General features: G+C 30.0%; 1 protein-coding gene and 1 long non-coding RNA gene across 2 annotated transcripts; both read left to right on the top strand.

Annotated features, from left to right (window-relative positions):
- The first annotated feature begins 10536 nt into the window (after positions 1–10536).
- LOC112747781 (separase) lies at positions 10537–12007 on the top strand. The gene is made up of 4 exons (XM_072217669.1): positions 10537–10938; positions 11307–11350; positions 11434–11654; positions 11766–12007. Exons 1-4 carry the CDS (start codon positions 10753–10755, stop codon positions 12005–12007), a joined length of 693 nt encoding a protein of 230 aa, XP_072073770.1. The 5' UTR covers positions 10537–10752.
- A 199-nt stretch (positions 12008–12206) lies between these two features.
- LOC112748154 (uncharacterized) lies at positions 12207–13828 on the top strand. Its single transcript, XR_003174994.2, has 3 exons — positions 12207–12861; positions 12941–13028; positions 13118–13828. It is a non-coding gene; the product is annotated as an uncharacterized lncRNA (long non-coding RNA).
- Positions 13829–15790: the final 1962 nt, after the last annotated feature.

Here is a 15790-nt window from a genome sequence, read left to right as displayed (position 1 = left end):
CTCGATGGAGCCAATGAAAGAATGGATATCTCCACCCACATTAAAGGGAATAAGGATTGTAAGGTCATTAACTTGGAGTTGTGGGTCATCAATAACTTCATCGTTGACCTAATTCAACACATGAAGAGATTGAGGAGCCGGTGGTTGTACCATAGGGCCTTTGCCTTTGTCTTGTGCAGCAGCGTGGGATGAAGAAGCGGCCATTAAAGAATGGGGAAGGATGAAGATTGAAAAGTAAAATTTTCGTAAGAAAAATTGAGGGAATAAGGGTTTGAGAAAGTTGAATAAAGACGAAAGTGTCGAATTTAAAGGGAGTGTTTCTCTAGCCGTTATTACAAAGAAAATTAAAAGAAGAAGGAGGTAACTTTGTGAAAAAGGCAAAGTGGTAGAGAGAGAGTGTGTGAATCCTGGGAGACGTGTCAAACGGGTCAGAATTAATGGAGAAGGTAAATGGTAATTATTATCAGTAAAGGTGCTTGACGATTGGATTAGGATTAAGTGTTTCACCTTCCAAGAAATGGCTTCGAAGGCAAACACATTAATCCTAAGGGACAATTTGTTAGTCGAAATAATTATTTTCGAGAAACTAAGTTGATTCAAAACGCTAGTGAAGGGTCAGCTAGGAAGCAGAGGTCGAAAGGATGCATGTACAGGCATTAATTGGAGGTTATTTGACACGGACTCAACTTAGACACTTTATTAAATCGAACAAGTATTCTAATGAAGAATCAAATAGTTGTTTGAATAGAGAAATCGATCGGTTACATAAGTTGAGAAGTCGAATGCTTTATTTAAGCGAGGAATTTATGGGTAACGGCTATGGGCAAAAGAGCGGGAACAGTTACCTAAGAATTCAGATACAAGGCAGTGTCATGTAATTAATGGTTGGTTACAGATATGAGTTATAAATATTAGTAAGTTTTAGGAAATAAGGGTTGGAACTTTTCTTCAGAAATACACTCAAGCACACTCACATCCCTAGCGAATTTCTGAGTCTGCATTCGAGTTCGATTTCTGTAGGGTTCCTTCCATTGTCTTTAGAGAATTCATAATATTATCCAGATTCAAATTCTGAATGACAGTGACATCCCTCTGATTTAAAGGAGAGTGAGATACCAAAACTATTCAGGATTGCAGTGTGTAAACCCCACTTTAAGAAGAGACATGAGCTTAATTGAGCACTCACTTCTCATGCAAATTCACATCCTAAGCCTATATTAGTTTTGATTGCTTGAGGAAAATCATCAATTCAAGTTTGGTGTTATGATGCGTGAGCATCTTTCCTATCTTTTCCTAGTGAATTTACATTCAAATTGTTGAGTTTAATCAAGAATTAATTATCTTTTAGCCACTATGAATGCTACTTTGAGTTATGTGCAATTCTGTTTATCTCAGGTAGACTTTGGATGGATTTGATGGAGTTTCTGTAGAAAAAGAGAAGAAAGCGAATGATGCTGTCAACCCTGACCTTCTTGCACTCCAATAGAAATAACTTGAGTTACAGAGGTCCAATTGACGCGATTCTAATGGCATTAGAAAGCTAACTTTAAGAGCCTTCCAACAATATATAATAGTATACACTTTCTCTCCAGATCGAACGGCCTTGGTGGCGCCAAACTTGAGATACTTCAAGTTTGGCGCCACACTCAAGAATCCAAGGAGTGCTTACTGATGAGTTGAAGCCAAACTTGAGATACCTCAAGTTTGGCACCAACTAAGAAGAATGGAAGAATTACATGCTGGCTTGCTGAAGGCAAACTTGAGATACCTCAAGTTTGGTGCCAACCAAGGAGAACTAAAGGGAAGCACACAGACATGTTGAAGCCAAACTTGAGATATATCAAGTTTGGTGCCACCTCTTCTAAACCAAGTGGTCCCCACGCTGTACAAGGCTTGCACGGATTTTTTATTAAATATTGATTAAACTTTTGTTTTATTTTAAAAATAGGAAAATATATTATTTAGTTTTAGGAAATATGATTTACATTAATTAGGATTAGATATAAAAGGGAAAAAAATTAGCCCTTTGGGCTTCTTTGGTCTCTTCTCTCTTACCTCATTCTGCAATTTACAGTTTTTCAGAATCCTTATTTTCTCTCTGAACCATGAGCAACTAAACCTCCATCCATTGTTAAGATTAGGAGCTCTGTCTATTGTATGGATTGATACTATTATTTCTCTATTTTAATTCATGCACTGATTTATATTTCAAGAATTGTTTTCGTTCTTTATCTTATGAATTTGGGTGGAACGGAAGTATGACCCTTGTTCTAATTGAGTTCTTGTATAATTTGGAAAAACTCTTTACTTAGCTTGAACAACAGCTTGAAAACAATTTCTCTTAAACTTTTAATTATCTAGACTTAACGGGATACGTGACATATAATCCTCTTATATTTGAGTAATTAGGGTTTCTGTGGCATATAAACTAGAATTGAACTTCACCCTCTAATTGGAATTAAGTGACCAAGGAATTGGCGGTTGATGAAGGTTAGAGGAGACTAAAAAGATCTAAGGAATTACGGTTTAGTCACATATAGATTGCCATGAATTGAATCTTGCATGATTAAAATAGTTAGTAAGAAAAGTCAATCCGGAAGATAGATATCTCTGAAGCCTTAACTGTTTCTCCATATATTATTCACAACCAGTTTACTGCTTGCTTTCTTATTTACTGAATTTATTGTTTCATGCTTTTGAATTCTCTAAACATCATTTTCTGTTTGTCTAACTAAGTAAATCACTTAACCATTGTTGCTTAGTCCATCAATCCTTGTGGGATCGACTCTCACTCACCTGAGGTATTACTTAGTACGACCCGGTATACTTGCCGGTTAGTTTGTGAGTTATAAATTCCGCACCACCATTGACATGAACAGGTTGATACCACATCGGAACTTATAAAACTATGTCGTTTTGGTTGTGATGTTCAAATAGTCCAAAAACGACTCAGATCACTTGTTTTGGGAGAAAATTTTTTAATAAACACCACTTACGGTATTTTTTTAAATTATTTAAATATCAAAACAAAAATGATGTCGTTTTACAAAATTTAACATGACATTTAGCTAACTACATCAATATTTCATTAATATTTGTAAGTTGAAAATTATTCAAAAAATTAATATGAGTTACATTCATAAAGTTTGAGGACTAAATAAAAATAATTAAAATTTTAAAGACTAAATTAAAATTTAGTATAAATTTAGATAACAAATTGAGGATTAATTGATATATGTCCCAAAACATTCTCGCTTTCGTCCTTCCAAAGTTCCAATCCCTACCTATTCTATTAAGCATATCTTAATTCTTCTAAAAGAAAAGCGTTGTAATTTTTTAAGTTTTTCTTTTAATGATTCTCTTTGGTCTTTTGTGGCATGTGTATTAGCTTCTTCCGATTCAAATTGATTTCTGATCTCCTTCTCGAAAGTATAAATCAAGCTCATTTTATTCTCCTAATTATTTTCTTAATTTTAAAATAAGCCAGAATTTAAAAGTATATTTAATTTTGGAAAATATAAAAAAATAAATTTTCTTTATTTAAAAGTAAAAATAATTAAAATAAAATTTTAAATTTCTAATTATTTTTGTTAAAATAATATATTGATAACTAAAGATAAAATAGTTTTTTTTTCTCTCTAGAATCCAAAGGATCACTGTGGTATTAAAATAGGTCACTTATAGAGTTACAGTTGCTCGTGATATGAGGCTTGGTTCAAGTAGCAGGTGTGTCTTCCAAACAACCACATTAAAAGCTAGAATCTGGCTCTAGCATGGAGAAATGAATCCATCTAGGGTGTGAAACTGTGAATGTGTAGTGTACGGTGTTGTGTTATGACAAAAAAAAAAGGGGGTTATTGTTGACTTTTTCATGTTAAGTATCTCTTTTTCCTTTTGTGAGACTCTTTCCTTAGCTCTGGAAGCCCAAAACTTGTATTTTGAAGGAGAATGTTAGATAAATAATGACTATTTTGAAAACATGAACAATCACCAATCAAATAAAAATACACGATACTCTAATTTAATGCTACTAATTAAATTTACTCTTTTAATTTTATTAAGGAAAAGTATAGGTAAACAATGAAAATATTAAACAATGTAAACAATAGATATATTGGATGTTCATTTTACTAGTGTACGGATGGTTATTTTAATATTAAAATTTAGAGGGTTAATTTGAAGATGTAGTGTGTTTTTATTTGATTGGTGGTTGTTCATATTGTTCAACAAAGTCATTGTCCCCCTAGCATTCCCCTTTTATTAATTCACATTAGTTACACATTGTTCAAAAATATTGTTGGTTACTTCTATTTTTTCTATTTTGAACTCTGCAAAGAGAAATTTGGGGACAACTTAAAAAAAAATAGAGGGAACAAATCAGTTGCCAGGAAGATTGCACAATTTGATATATAACTGTGGGACTTCAGCCACTGTTATCTTAGTCCATGGAATAGCATGCAATGTTATCTTGAGAGTACTCTTTAGGTTTGACTTTAATTTCCCACTAACTGGTAAGAATTCTAAAACTTCAAAATATTTTGCATGCTGTATGCTGTATTTTATCTTTTAACACTCTTACAGCTGGGACTTATCTACAAAATTAGTGGACATGGAGAGTTGGCCAAAGCTTATTTCCTGGAAGGAAAGACACATCTTACTCGCTACATTTGCCTTCTTTCATCATTGCATTTTGCTGTAAACTAGGTATTTTACCCCATTGTAACCTCTTATCTCTTATTTATTTATTTATAAACTCTTAAATTCTTATCAGATTCATGATTGTTCTATTTATAGTTATAAAATTCAGATTTCCAATCCACCCAATCAGGACAATGAATCACTAAATGGAGAAGTACACTTCAACAAGTGAATTATAATTGAACCGTTTAAATTAAAATAATAATTTATTTTCAGTTATGTATTATATTAGAAAAAAGCTAACACATAATAAAAAACACTTAGTTTAGTAACTGCCAAGTTGGCATTCCCTCAAGACCCTTTGTAAGAACTTATTTGCTAATCCATAGTGTTGTTCAAAAACGGTCAAAAACAATTTTATCTTATTTGACCTATTTAATTGTATCAACAGTCAAACATCAAATTGAATTGATTAGGTCCAATTTATCATTTTTTCAATTAAACTGACTACTGATCCAATTCGGGATAACTATATATAGTTCTATTTATTAATTTGTTTTACTTAATTATTCAATTAAATTCACAAGTACAAAAGCTTGTACATAAGATCACTAATAATTTTTTGTGTTAACGTCATTTTGAGTAATAAAGGTTATATGCTCTTTTTTTTCTCTCTACAACGTAGTTTTATTTTTTATAAATAATATTCAATTAATTATATTTCCATTTTTTTTAATTAGTCTTTTCGCGTGTTTACAATATAGTTTTTTATCCGCACGTTGAACAAATCTCAATCTATTTTATTATTAAATAGATTAACAAAATAAAATAAAACTAGCAAGAGTACATAAGAGTTTAACATACAAGAGTACATAAAAAGTACACAAAAGTATACGGAAATAAGTTGTATTTTATTTTCGAAATTTTTTTTAATTTATAATTAAAAAATTCTTGTTAAATATGACTTATTCTGGTGTACCATGTACAGGCATAATAATAGTTGTCATTGTTAAATATGGCTTATTTTTTTAATTTATAATAAAAAAAAATCTTAAAGAAGCCATGCTTATTATCGGAATATTTTTATGTACTCTTATATACTATTTGTATTTATATACTCTTTTGGAAATAATGACATGAATTTAAAACATGTATTTTAAAAATTTTAAAGGGGAGTTCGGAGAGGGTACGACGAACTTGTTAGTTTTTATAGAGTTTGCCGCTAACTTGCCCAAATACAAAAAAAATCGTATTTGGAGAATTAAAGTCCAAAAATCTTGTTTAAGGAAATAATAAATTGTTTTATTTTATTTTTGAAAAAAATCTTGTGATTTGTTAGGAAAAATTTATATTGAGAAAAGAGAATGGAATTCAGCAGAAAAGGAACTTCAAAATGCCAAGCAGATTTTAAGGGATAGCAATACAACTTAAATTAATCTTTGAGGTGACACTTGATCAGTATCATGGAGATTTGCATCAAAGTAAATAAAAGACCTATGAAGTGAAGAGTTTTAGTTTCGAGCATATATCTTTTTACGAATCAGCTCTGGCTAAATTAGATCTTCCTAATGGAAAAATTCTGTCTACTGTCCTGAAGATGGTAGTCTCAAAACAGTAGCGGTAAATGTCATCTCTGATTTTGCAGGGACTTCATGTATTTGCTTTACAATGAACGAAGCAGCTTAAAATGTAACAATGGAACCCACGAAAGAAGGTAGCTGGCATTGGCATTGGCATTGGCATTGTATTGCAACCGAAGTTTTAGAAGACAGACTTTTTGGCCATTTCATAAACTTTTAAATGGGAGTTTGTCAAGAGGAAACTTTAGATGAAGCTGGTCGCTCGATTAAGTAGTACTTATGACTGCCATTTTATTTTTTAGGAATGTTATATACATGAACCTGTGTATATATTTTTTACACTTTTTTTTTAATAATAAAAATAATTGATAAGAAGTAAACATACATAAAAAAAGTAGTGCAAACATCATTTCATTTTTTCCCTCCTGCTAGCATTGTTGGATACATCTGATCTCCTTTCTGAGGTCTAAGTTGTGTACTTGTTTTGTTGCAGCATAGAGTTGTTTGCTTCCATCTTTAACACAACTGTAGTTGAATCTCAGTAAGATGCTTTGCATATGTTGGAGATGAAACACAGAAAATTCTTTTGAAGAGTACGACAATGCTTCACAGTAAAAATACATTCAGCGAAACAAATTCAGGGATTGCCCTGGATTATTTTCAACATATAGTCCCAAAGGTGATCCTGGGAGATATGTTTGCAGTTGAACGTGCGGAGATACTCAGAAATATATTTGTATTATTGGAATCTATAACAATATATAATGCGAAAACCTCAAGTTTGGTGTCCAATTTTCTTTCCTATTTTAACCCTGCTAAGTGTCAACATAATCCAAAACTAACTTTACAGTTATGCATTTCACTACTAGTTACAAAAAATTTCACATGTAACTTCTTTTTCAATCTTCCACTTAAATAATCTATTTTTTTCATTTCTTTAATTTTTTTTACTTCTCTTACTCAATTCTAACATTTTTATCTTTTAAATAACTCTTGAGACAACTTTCTAAAATAGACAATGACTATGATAAATGTTGGTTTTAGAAGCATGTACGAAAAGAACAAAAGAATAATTTATGATGGAGAAAGTGTTTAATTATCATCAATAGTAGTGATAAGTAAATTTTGGTAAATTTTATTATATTTTGTGATATTTATTTAAATTATATTTTATTTAGTTTTATCTTAGTTTTAGTTTGTACCGTTTTGTTCTGAGTACAATGTACTCTATAGCTTTACTCTAATTATTTTATTAGAGCTTTTGTTGTAGTTTCTTAAAAAAATTTATCATTTTTGTATTTCTTTCTTCTCCTTTCTTTAACATTCTCAGTTGAATTGCCTCCATCCTACTCCTTTGTCTTCCTCCACTGCGGTTATAAATTTTTTTTTCAATTTACTTACTCAATCTATATTTTTAATCCATTTTTTATTTTTTTTAATTTGTTACCAATTTTTCACGTAGACAAATAGCGTTATGTCTTTTTCTCTCATTAATTTGATTTGACAAAAAAAGCAGTATCTTAACATTTTATATGTATATTTTATTTATTTTTTTGACATGTCTGTATTTAACTATTTGTCAATGATGAGATGAAAAAATTTTATAAATATTTTTTAATATTTTTCTTTTTAAATTGCTTTTAATGGGATAATTTTTTTATTTTCTAAAATATTTGATTACTTAGAATATTGTATTTAAAATTTGAGTATATAAATATTTTTAAATTAAACTAAAATAAATAAATTATATTACAAAAAAATTTATTAATTTTGCCTTTTACAATATTATTTGTTTGGCATATTGGCTTAGTTATTTAATTGGTATATAATGCATGTAAGAAAATCACACCTATCAAGTATTTCTTAAAATATTCGTATACTAATTTTTTAAATAATTAATTATTTAGAGTATTGGATTTGATATTTAATTACATAAGGTATTGTATTTGTCATACAAATGACACAAAAAATATGCGCATATCAATGATAAAGTGAACAAACTCCATATAACATTAAAATGGATAAGATAAGAACTTTGTTAATTAATTTTGATTTTTTAATTTATTAGTTTTTTATATATCTTTTATTTTTTGGATTATTTTATTTTATTTGGTATTTTAATTTATTTTATTGTATTTTTTTATTTTAAAAATTTTAGAGTCTAAAGGACTCCTATTCAAATGATTCAAACCAGATGATTAAGTCACCAAAAAAAAAACCAGATGATTAAAAAGTGGTTTAAGAGAATAGATTTGAATTTGGGTAATTTAGCATTTATTAATGAATAGCTACTAGAAGAGAAAAATTATTGCATAAATAACAGAAATAAGTTGATAATATATAGGCTAATTTAGAAAACCAAAAGAAAGTAAAAAAGTAACAAAAATTAACTTTAATTTTGAAGATAAATAAAAAGATGTGACATTTTATACATTAGATAATTTAAATGATACTTATTATTATAGGAAGTTAAAAATATTTTTACCTAAAATAAATTTCATAATAAAATTGAGTTTGGAGAGAGAGATATAAAATTTTCTAACTAATTACAAAATTTTTCTATTTATCTTTATATAGCGTTTCACTTTAAGTAACTATTTTTTAGCGATAATATTCAAATGATAAATTAATCTCACTTTTATAATACGATGACATTATTTCAAAACATGCAAAATGAAATAATAAAGTACAGTTTAATTAATGTGCATAATAAAATAAACATAAAACTTATATAGTAGTAGTCAAATACGATAACAATGATTATTTTTTGTCCAATGTACTATATTAAACTGCGACTTTAATTTATAATTATTAATTAAAAAACTTACAATGATGTATTTTTATTTTTTATTATTTAGTTAAAAATAATATATTTTGATATTATTTTTTAGAATTATTGACATCAAATTTTGCTAATATAGCAAAAATTTTGAGTATTTTTTGTCTTAAATTTCTTCTTAGTCGAACCAAATAAGACAACTAACACGCGCATCAAGAAAAAAAATTATAATTTTTATACATTCAGATATTCAAAAGACACAAAAATTTCTTTTAGCAAAACTTAAACAACTTATAAAATTTAAAAAAATAGTTGGTTATAAATAAAAGTGATAGACAAAATTAAAAGTTGTGATAATGATATTTGGTGATAATTAACAACCATCGAGTGAAGAGAAGGTGAAAGAAAAAGAAGACGAGAAAGGAGAACAATGCAATATCATAGTGGCGTTGAGACAATAATAAAAATATAAATTAGTAATTTAAAAAAAATAAAATTAAAGATAATTTTAAAAAATGAATAATAAATTTTTAAAAATATTTTTTATCAATTATAATTATACATAAAAATAAAGAATTCTTTAAATATAATTTTTTGTCTCTAATTAAAATTAAATACTATTAAAAATAAATAAATAAACATAATAACATTTATAAATATTTATTTTATAATTAATATTTTTAAATCTTTATTTTGATTTTTGTTTTTACATAATAACAACATAATGAAATTTTTTAATATTTTATTTTATTAAATTTATAATTTTAAAATAAAAACATAAAAATTAATTTCTTAAAAATAATAAAAAAGCGGCTGAACAGGCACGATAGTGTCGGTTGAGCCGCTAGTATCTATAATTCCAAGGCTACAACTATAAGGTATTTGTACTAAGTAACTAGTATTTCTTATACTTGAAGACCGCATGCGGGTGTGTGCGCGCTTGCGCCATTTTTTTTTTTTTTCTTCTCTTCCGAATGAGAAACAAAAAGTATATGCGTCGATATTAGCAATTTGGCATCCAAGATGTGCTTTAGAATAAACTTGTTATTTTGGTTTTGTTTTGCACATCTTGTGTTTGGAAGAAGACCCCCTGATAATTGTTGACAGGGACATCTATTGATCAGATTTTACTGAAAGACAAGCAATTCTATAGAATTGTTGATTGTTGAGAACCCAGTAATGAAAATATTTAGTAAATATTGTTATCTCTAAAGAAAAAAAAGCCTTCAGTAAATTGTCGTTGTTTTTATTTAGTTATGCATGCAGTTTTGGGAATATAACTATTATAAGTAAGATTGATGTACTTCTAAGTTCTAAGATTCTGATTTTACCTTACAGGAATATTTTTCAGAATGAATCTTGCATTAGCCTTAAAGATCTAGCTTCTTGGCTGATGGTGGCATTTGTACTCTCCCGTGAGGTTCCCGATATTTTTCATAAGGTCACCGCTCTCTTCACGTTTACCACTCATTGGCAATGTTTTTCACTTTATTGGTTTAATATTCTATTTGAATTACCATAATCTTTCGTTTTAATAGTGTATTTATTCTAGTAGAGTAGTAGTGTAGATTACTTCCTCAGAGTTTTTAATGCATCAGTCAAACAATAATTGAATCTAAACTTTATATATGGCCTATATATATAACACGCTGCTATAGCGTCTAGCTACTATCATATTGATTATCTTAATCCTGATTTAGAGGTTGATATGGTTTCATCCCTTGCTCTTTTATCATCTGAACTGACCTTAGTCAAATGTTGATACTGCAACAGGTGTCTCAGTTACTTGCTGTGACATATGTTGTTTCTAACTCGAGAGAGCAACTTTCTCTGCCATATATTAGCAAAAGTTTGGGTGAAAATGCTTGGGCTTCGTATTTCCACCAAGCGTCCATTGGAACTCATGATACTCACTCATCTCGTCTAACTGGAAGATGCAAGGTACAACCCCTTGTCTTTGGTCAATTATCGTGCATAGTTTTTTCAGTAATACTTGTTCCTTTGTCTCAGTGTCCTTTATTTGACTTAAATCAATTCTCATTACATCTAACTAAGTTATGTATGTACATCATGAAATGGTTAAGAGTCCAACCTAGATGGCACAAGAATTTTATTCAATGGGTTAGAAACCTGATCATTTAGTTAATCAATAATGAGTGACTGCTATCACTCAAATCTTGTAACTGTATATTAATTACTACTTACTTGGATCTTAAAGGTGACATATTGTAAGTTATGATAATTATGATATGTATGTTTATCAGTCAAATTAAACATTGTTGTCTGTTTTTTTCATCGTTAAATTTCAGGGTTCAGATAAATCCAACATAGGAGGGACATACAACTTATCCAGGTAACAGTTGTGCTTATTATTGCATCATAAAGCCAACCTCCAATTGATATACAACCTGAAGTCTTGCCTCTCTCTTCCTGCAGGCTTGTGCCTGATGACACTGAAGTTCTTGCAGAATGTGTAAAACAGTTTTTGGGTGGTCTTCCATCTACAACAGTCATCTGCCTGACTTTACTTGGACATGATTATGCTAGTTTACTCAAGGAATTTTCCCCTAGTGTTAAAGCATGGATACTGTTGTCCAGACTCACTTTTGAGAGTGAACCTATAGTAGCATTATTGCCTTTGCATCCTATTTCAGAAGGTACACACACATATAGCCACCAAGTATCAATCGTAAGATACTTAACAAGATCATTTTTCTTTCCATTTCCTTTTTTTTTTTTACTTTTAAATTTTTAATTGCAACATCCAGATGAAATTGATCCGCCAATACTTCCCAAGTATAAAATTTTAAGAGATTGGTCGTGTCCATGGGGTTCGACAGCCTTAGATGAAGTAGTTCCAGCATTCAAAAATATTTTAAAAGAGGATTATTCGCGAGAATTGGAAGAAAATACATCTGAACAGCAGCAGCTGTGGTGGAACCATAGGAAAACGCTTAATCAACGTCTTCGTCAATTGCTAAGGTGTGCTACCCTCTGTATGATTTTCTGAGTTGTCTTGTCTGGCATTAACTTCGGTTAACGGGCTCTCTTATTGATAAGCATATTTTGCATGAAGCTCCATAGTTATTGAAACAATCACTTTATCAAATTTTTATTAAAAGATCTAGAAACTAAAAGCACCACTATGCGCAACGACAGTCACGGACATGATGAAGTAAGTTTGAATTTTAAGAAACTAACTGTTATGTGTATCCCTCAACTATTGTCACACCTTACCATGCAGGAGCATTGAAGAATCGTGGTTTGGATCATGGAAATGCTTGCTTCTTGGAGAATTGTTAAATTGCAAGAATTTTGAGTCTCTGCTTGAGCATCTTGTGAAGGAGTTAAGATCTGAATGTAAATTGGAAGTTAACGAGGGCCTCGTCAGAGTTATTCTTGGAGGAACCAGACATGTTTGTGGACGAGAAAAGCTAAAGTGCAAGAAAGACTGCTATATTGCTAAAGTAGGCCATTGTGATCAAGGAATGAGTGGGATATTATTAAATGCAGCCGATGGTTTTGGGGTGTCATCTGATAAAGCTTTTCAACTGTTGAAGCATGCATTGATTGAGCTGGACGCAGATAAGTATAGTAAAAGAGAGCCAATTATTCTTGTGTTAGATTATGAGGTGCAGGTAATTGTTCTCTGACATAAAACTAGTTAGGAATTAAATTTCGAGTTCTACTCTATGGATTAATTAAAGAGAAATGATATGTAGTGGTTAGAAAACGGAAGAAGAAAAATGTCCCTCATTTCCCTCAATAGATCCTCTGCATGCCTTCTATATACTAAATCCAGATGGAACCATCCCTGAATGTCAAAATGAATTTGAGAATTGGTTTAAAGAGAACAATTTGAAGGTATTTTGCAATTTGAAGTTGGCAGGAGAATAATTGGTTTATTTGTGTGTCTACTGAATCAAATTTTGTTACTCCACAGGGGAACACAGGTTTGGCACCAACCCGAAAATTATGGGCTTCTGCATTGGAGAAGCACGACCTTTTTATATACATCGGGCATGGAAGTGGTACACTCTGATAAAATATCACTAAATTTAAATATAACTATCAATCTCTTCTTATTACTGATGACGGTTGTGTTTTCACTTTTTCACAGGAACAAAGTACTTTAGCTTGGAAAATTTTCAGCATCTAAAAAAATGTGGTGCTGTGGTGTTTGTTAGGGTGCAACAGCGGTACCGTTTACTTGCAGAGTAACTGTGCACCGCTATGTATTCCCCTGCAATATCTTGCAGCCGGTTCTCCGGCTATTGTTGCTAATTTGTGGAAAATATCAGCAAAAGATATCAGTACATTTGGTAAATACTTGCTCCAGGCGTGGGTCAAGAAAAGATTTGAACTTGAAAAAGAATGCCCTAACAACTGTGATCACCCACCAACACTTGGAGCTTTCATAGGTCGTGCACGGGATGCTTGCGAACAAGAATTTATGACAGGTGCAGCACCTGTATGCTACGGTGTTCCTACTCGGATTTGTGTGAAGAAGAGAGTTTCGTCCATGGCCACTTGATACTCGTTGACTTAATCATCAAATCTTAGTGAGTGGTAAGGGTCTTGGGTATTATTTTGCTCGGGTGGTTGGATTTTTGGAGATATGTGTATGTTCTTTTTTGGTATTATAACGCGGCATCAAGCCCAAAAGGAAACAGAAAGACTAGAAATTAAGAATTAATCGAAGTAAAGAACCTGTGGTACATTTTTTCTCTTTAGGAGAATGTTTCACTCATGACACGAGAGTTTTCTAAGAACATATGGTTCTTTCTTTTTACACTTAATCAAATATCATATAAACATATCTTCTGACTTATCCAGTACATTATACAAATCTTCGTTACTTCTTCTAGTAAAATCTAACCTAATATTTTCTATACAATATCCATCATTACGCATAATTAACTAACACACATTCTATTCGGGAGTGCTAGTTAAATAATGATCATCTTGAATAATATAAATAATTACCAATTAAATAAAAATACACTATATCCTAATTTAATGTTACTAATTAAATTCAAGATTAATTTACTCTTTTAACTCTATTAACTCACATTGTTCACACATTATTCAAAAATATTGTTAGTTACTTATATTTTTCCTATTCTTATACTATTCATCATTACCCACAAATCACCGGTATACAAATTGCAAAAACAACAAATACTTGAACAATAATATCTTAAAACCTATTGATTTTCGATGAAGAACTTTGGACTTGAATTCATAGAAAAAAAAATCTTTTACAGAAGACGGCGCAACAAAAGTTTAAAATAGACTGCTTGAATCTTGTTGGAAAAGTGATCACAAACAAAGAGCTTGCCTTCAAAATCATCAAGAACACTCTAATTGGAGTTTGAGAAAATCTTGAAGATATGCCAACTTCTGAAGTGGACAAAAACAAAGTTCTAGTTTCAAGAACAAGATGAAAGGGCTACAAATATTAAAATAAGGGCCTTAGAATCTAAGAGACTATATTCTAAATTTTTAAATGTGGATGCAAGAAAATTCCATATCTAAGGTTAGACATGATTTTTTGGAAATTTGGGTCCAAATACATAGACTTCTCCAAGAATTCATTAATGTGGAATCATCAAAGGAGATTGAAAATAAAATAGGCTTGGTTGTAGAGGACTAGAGGCTGAAGATCTAATAGTAAAATATACTCTAAAAATATAATTTTTTTAAAGTTAAAATAGCAATTCCATATTCAAAACCCATACCCACTGGTTTTTATTTAAACAGTGATAGATTACTAAAGGCATTGATACAGTTAAGTAGAAAACAATTAAGTAATAGTAATAAGTTATTATATATAATTTAATTTAAAAAAAATATTTAGTATTTAATTTAAAAAAATATTTAGTATTTAATTTAGTATAAATAAAAGTTTAATTCAATTTAAATATTAATGATTTCTAATATTTAAAAAATAAGTAATAATATTAAAAAATATGAAAAAAATATTATTACTAATATTTTTTAATTAAATAAAATTTTCAAATCTCATAAAATGATTTTTTTCTTTTTATAACCGTATTTTTTTATTCATTTGGTATTAATTCTCTCTATTTCAACTGGTACAACTAAGAGATCTTTTTCAACTATGAATATTGTAAAAAATAACCCATAAACAAAATGAAAGATGAATTTCTTGCTAATTGTCTTTTAATTATATTGAAAAGAAAATTACTCAAAAATTTGACACAAATTCTATTATTATCGATGAATTTTATGATACGATAGTACAAACATATTTTTTGTACTTTAAAATATATTCTCTATCGGTATATTTTTATAATACATCTTATATTATATCATTTTTTATATAATTTTTAATATTATGTGTTATCACACCCTATGATAACATTTCTAGATCCGTCCCTGATTGTATGAACTACGGTATTATCAATCATAACAAGAAGAAATGCAAGAATCTAACGACAATGTCAATTTGGAACCCAAAGAAACCAAGGTATTTGGCTGGTTTGGGGAGTAGCACAAGCAAGAGCGTTGAAGCCAAAAGAATACAGGGTAAGCAGAGAAGAGAGTAGTTCGAGGTAGAATGAGAGAGAGGTGGCGCATGAAGAACATGATTGAAGGAAGGGAGGTGAGTCAATACAAGAGATAACAGGGAGTAAAGCTTGTAGTAGACAAAAAAAAATGGGAAATAGAAGGGGACAGTTTAGCCGAAGATCCTAGAAGAACTGGTAAAGAAGATCATAGAGATGTGAAAAAAGAGAAGAATATCCTTGAAGATCTGCTTGGTAGAGAA

Source organism: Arachis hypogaea, chromosome 15 (genome assembly GCF_003086295.3).
Source record: "Arachis hypogaea cultivar Tifrunner chromosome 15, arahy.Tifrunner.gnm2.J5K5, whole genome shotgun sequence".
In the NCBI taxonomy this organism is placed as follows: domain Eukaryota; kingdom Viridiplantae; phylum Streptophyta; class Magnoliopsida; order Fabales; family Fabaceae; genus Arachis; species Arachis hypogaea.
Note: the sequence above shows the minus strand (reverse complement) of the source record. Positions and strands in the feature narration are given on the sequence as shown.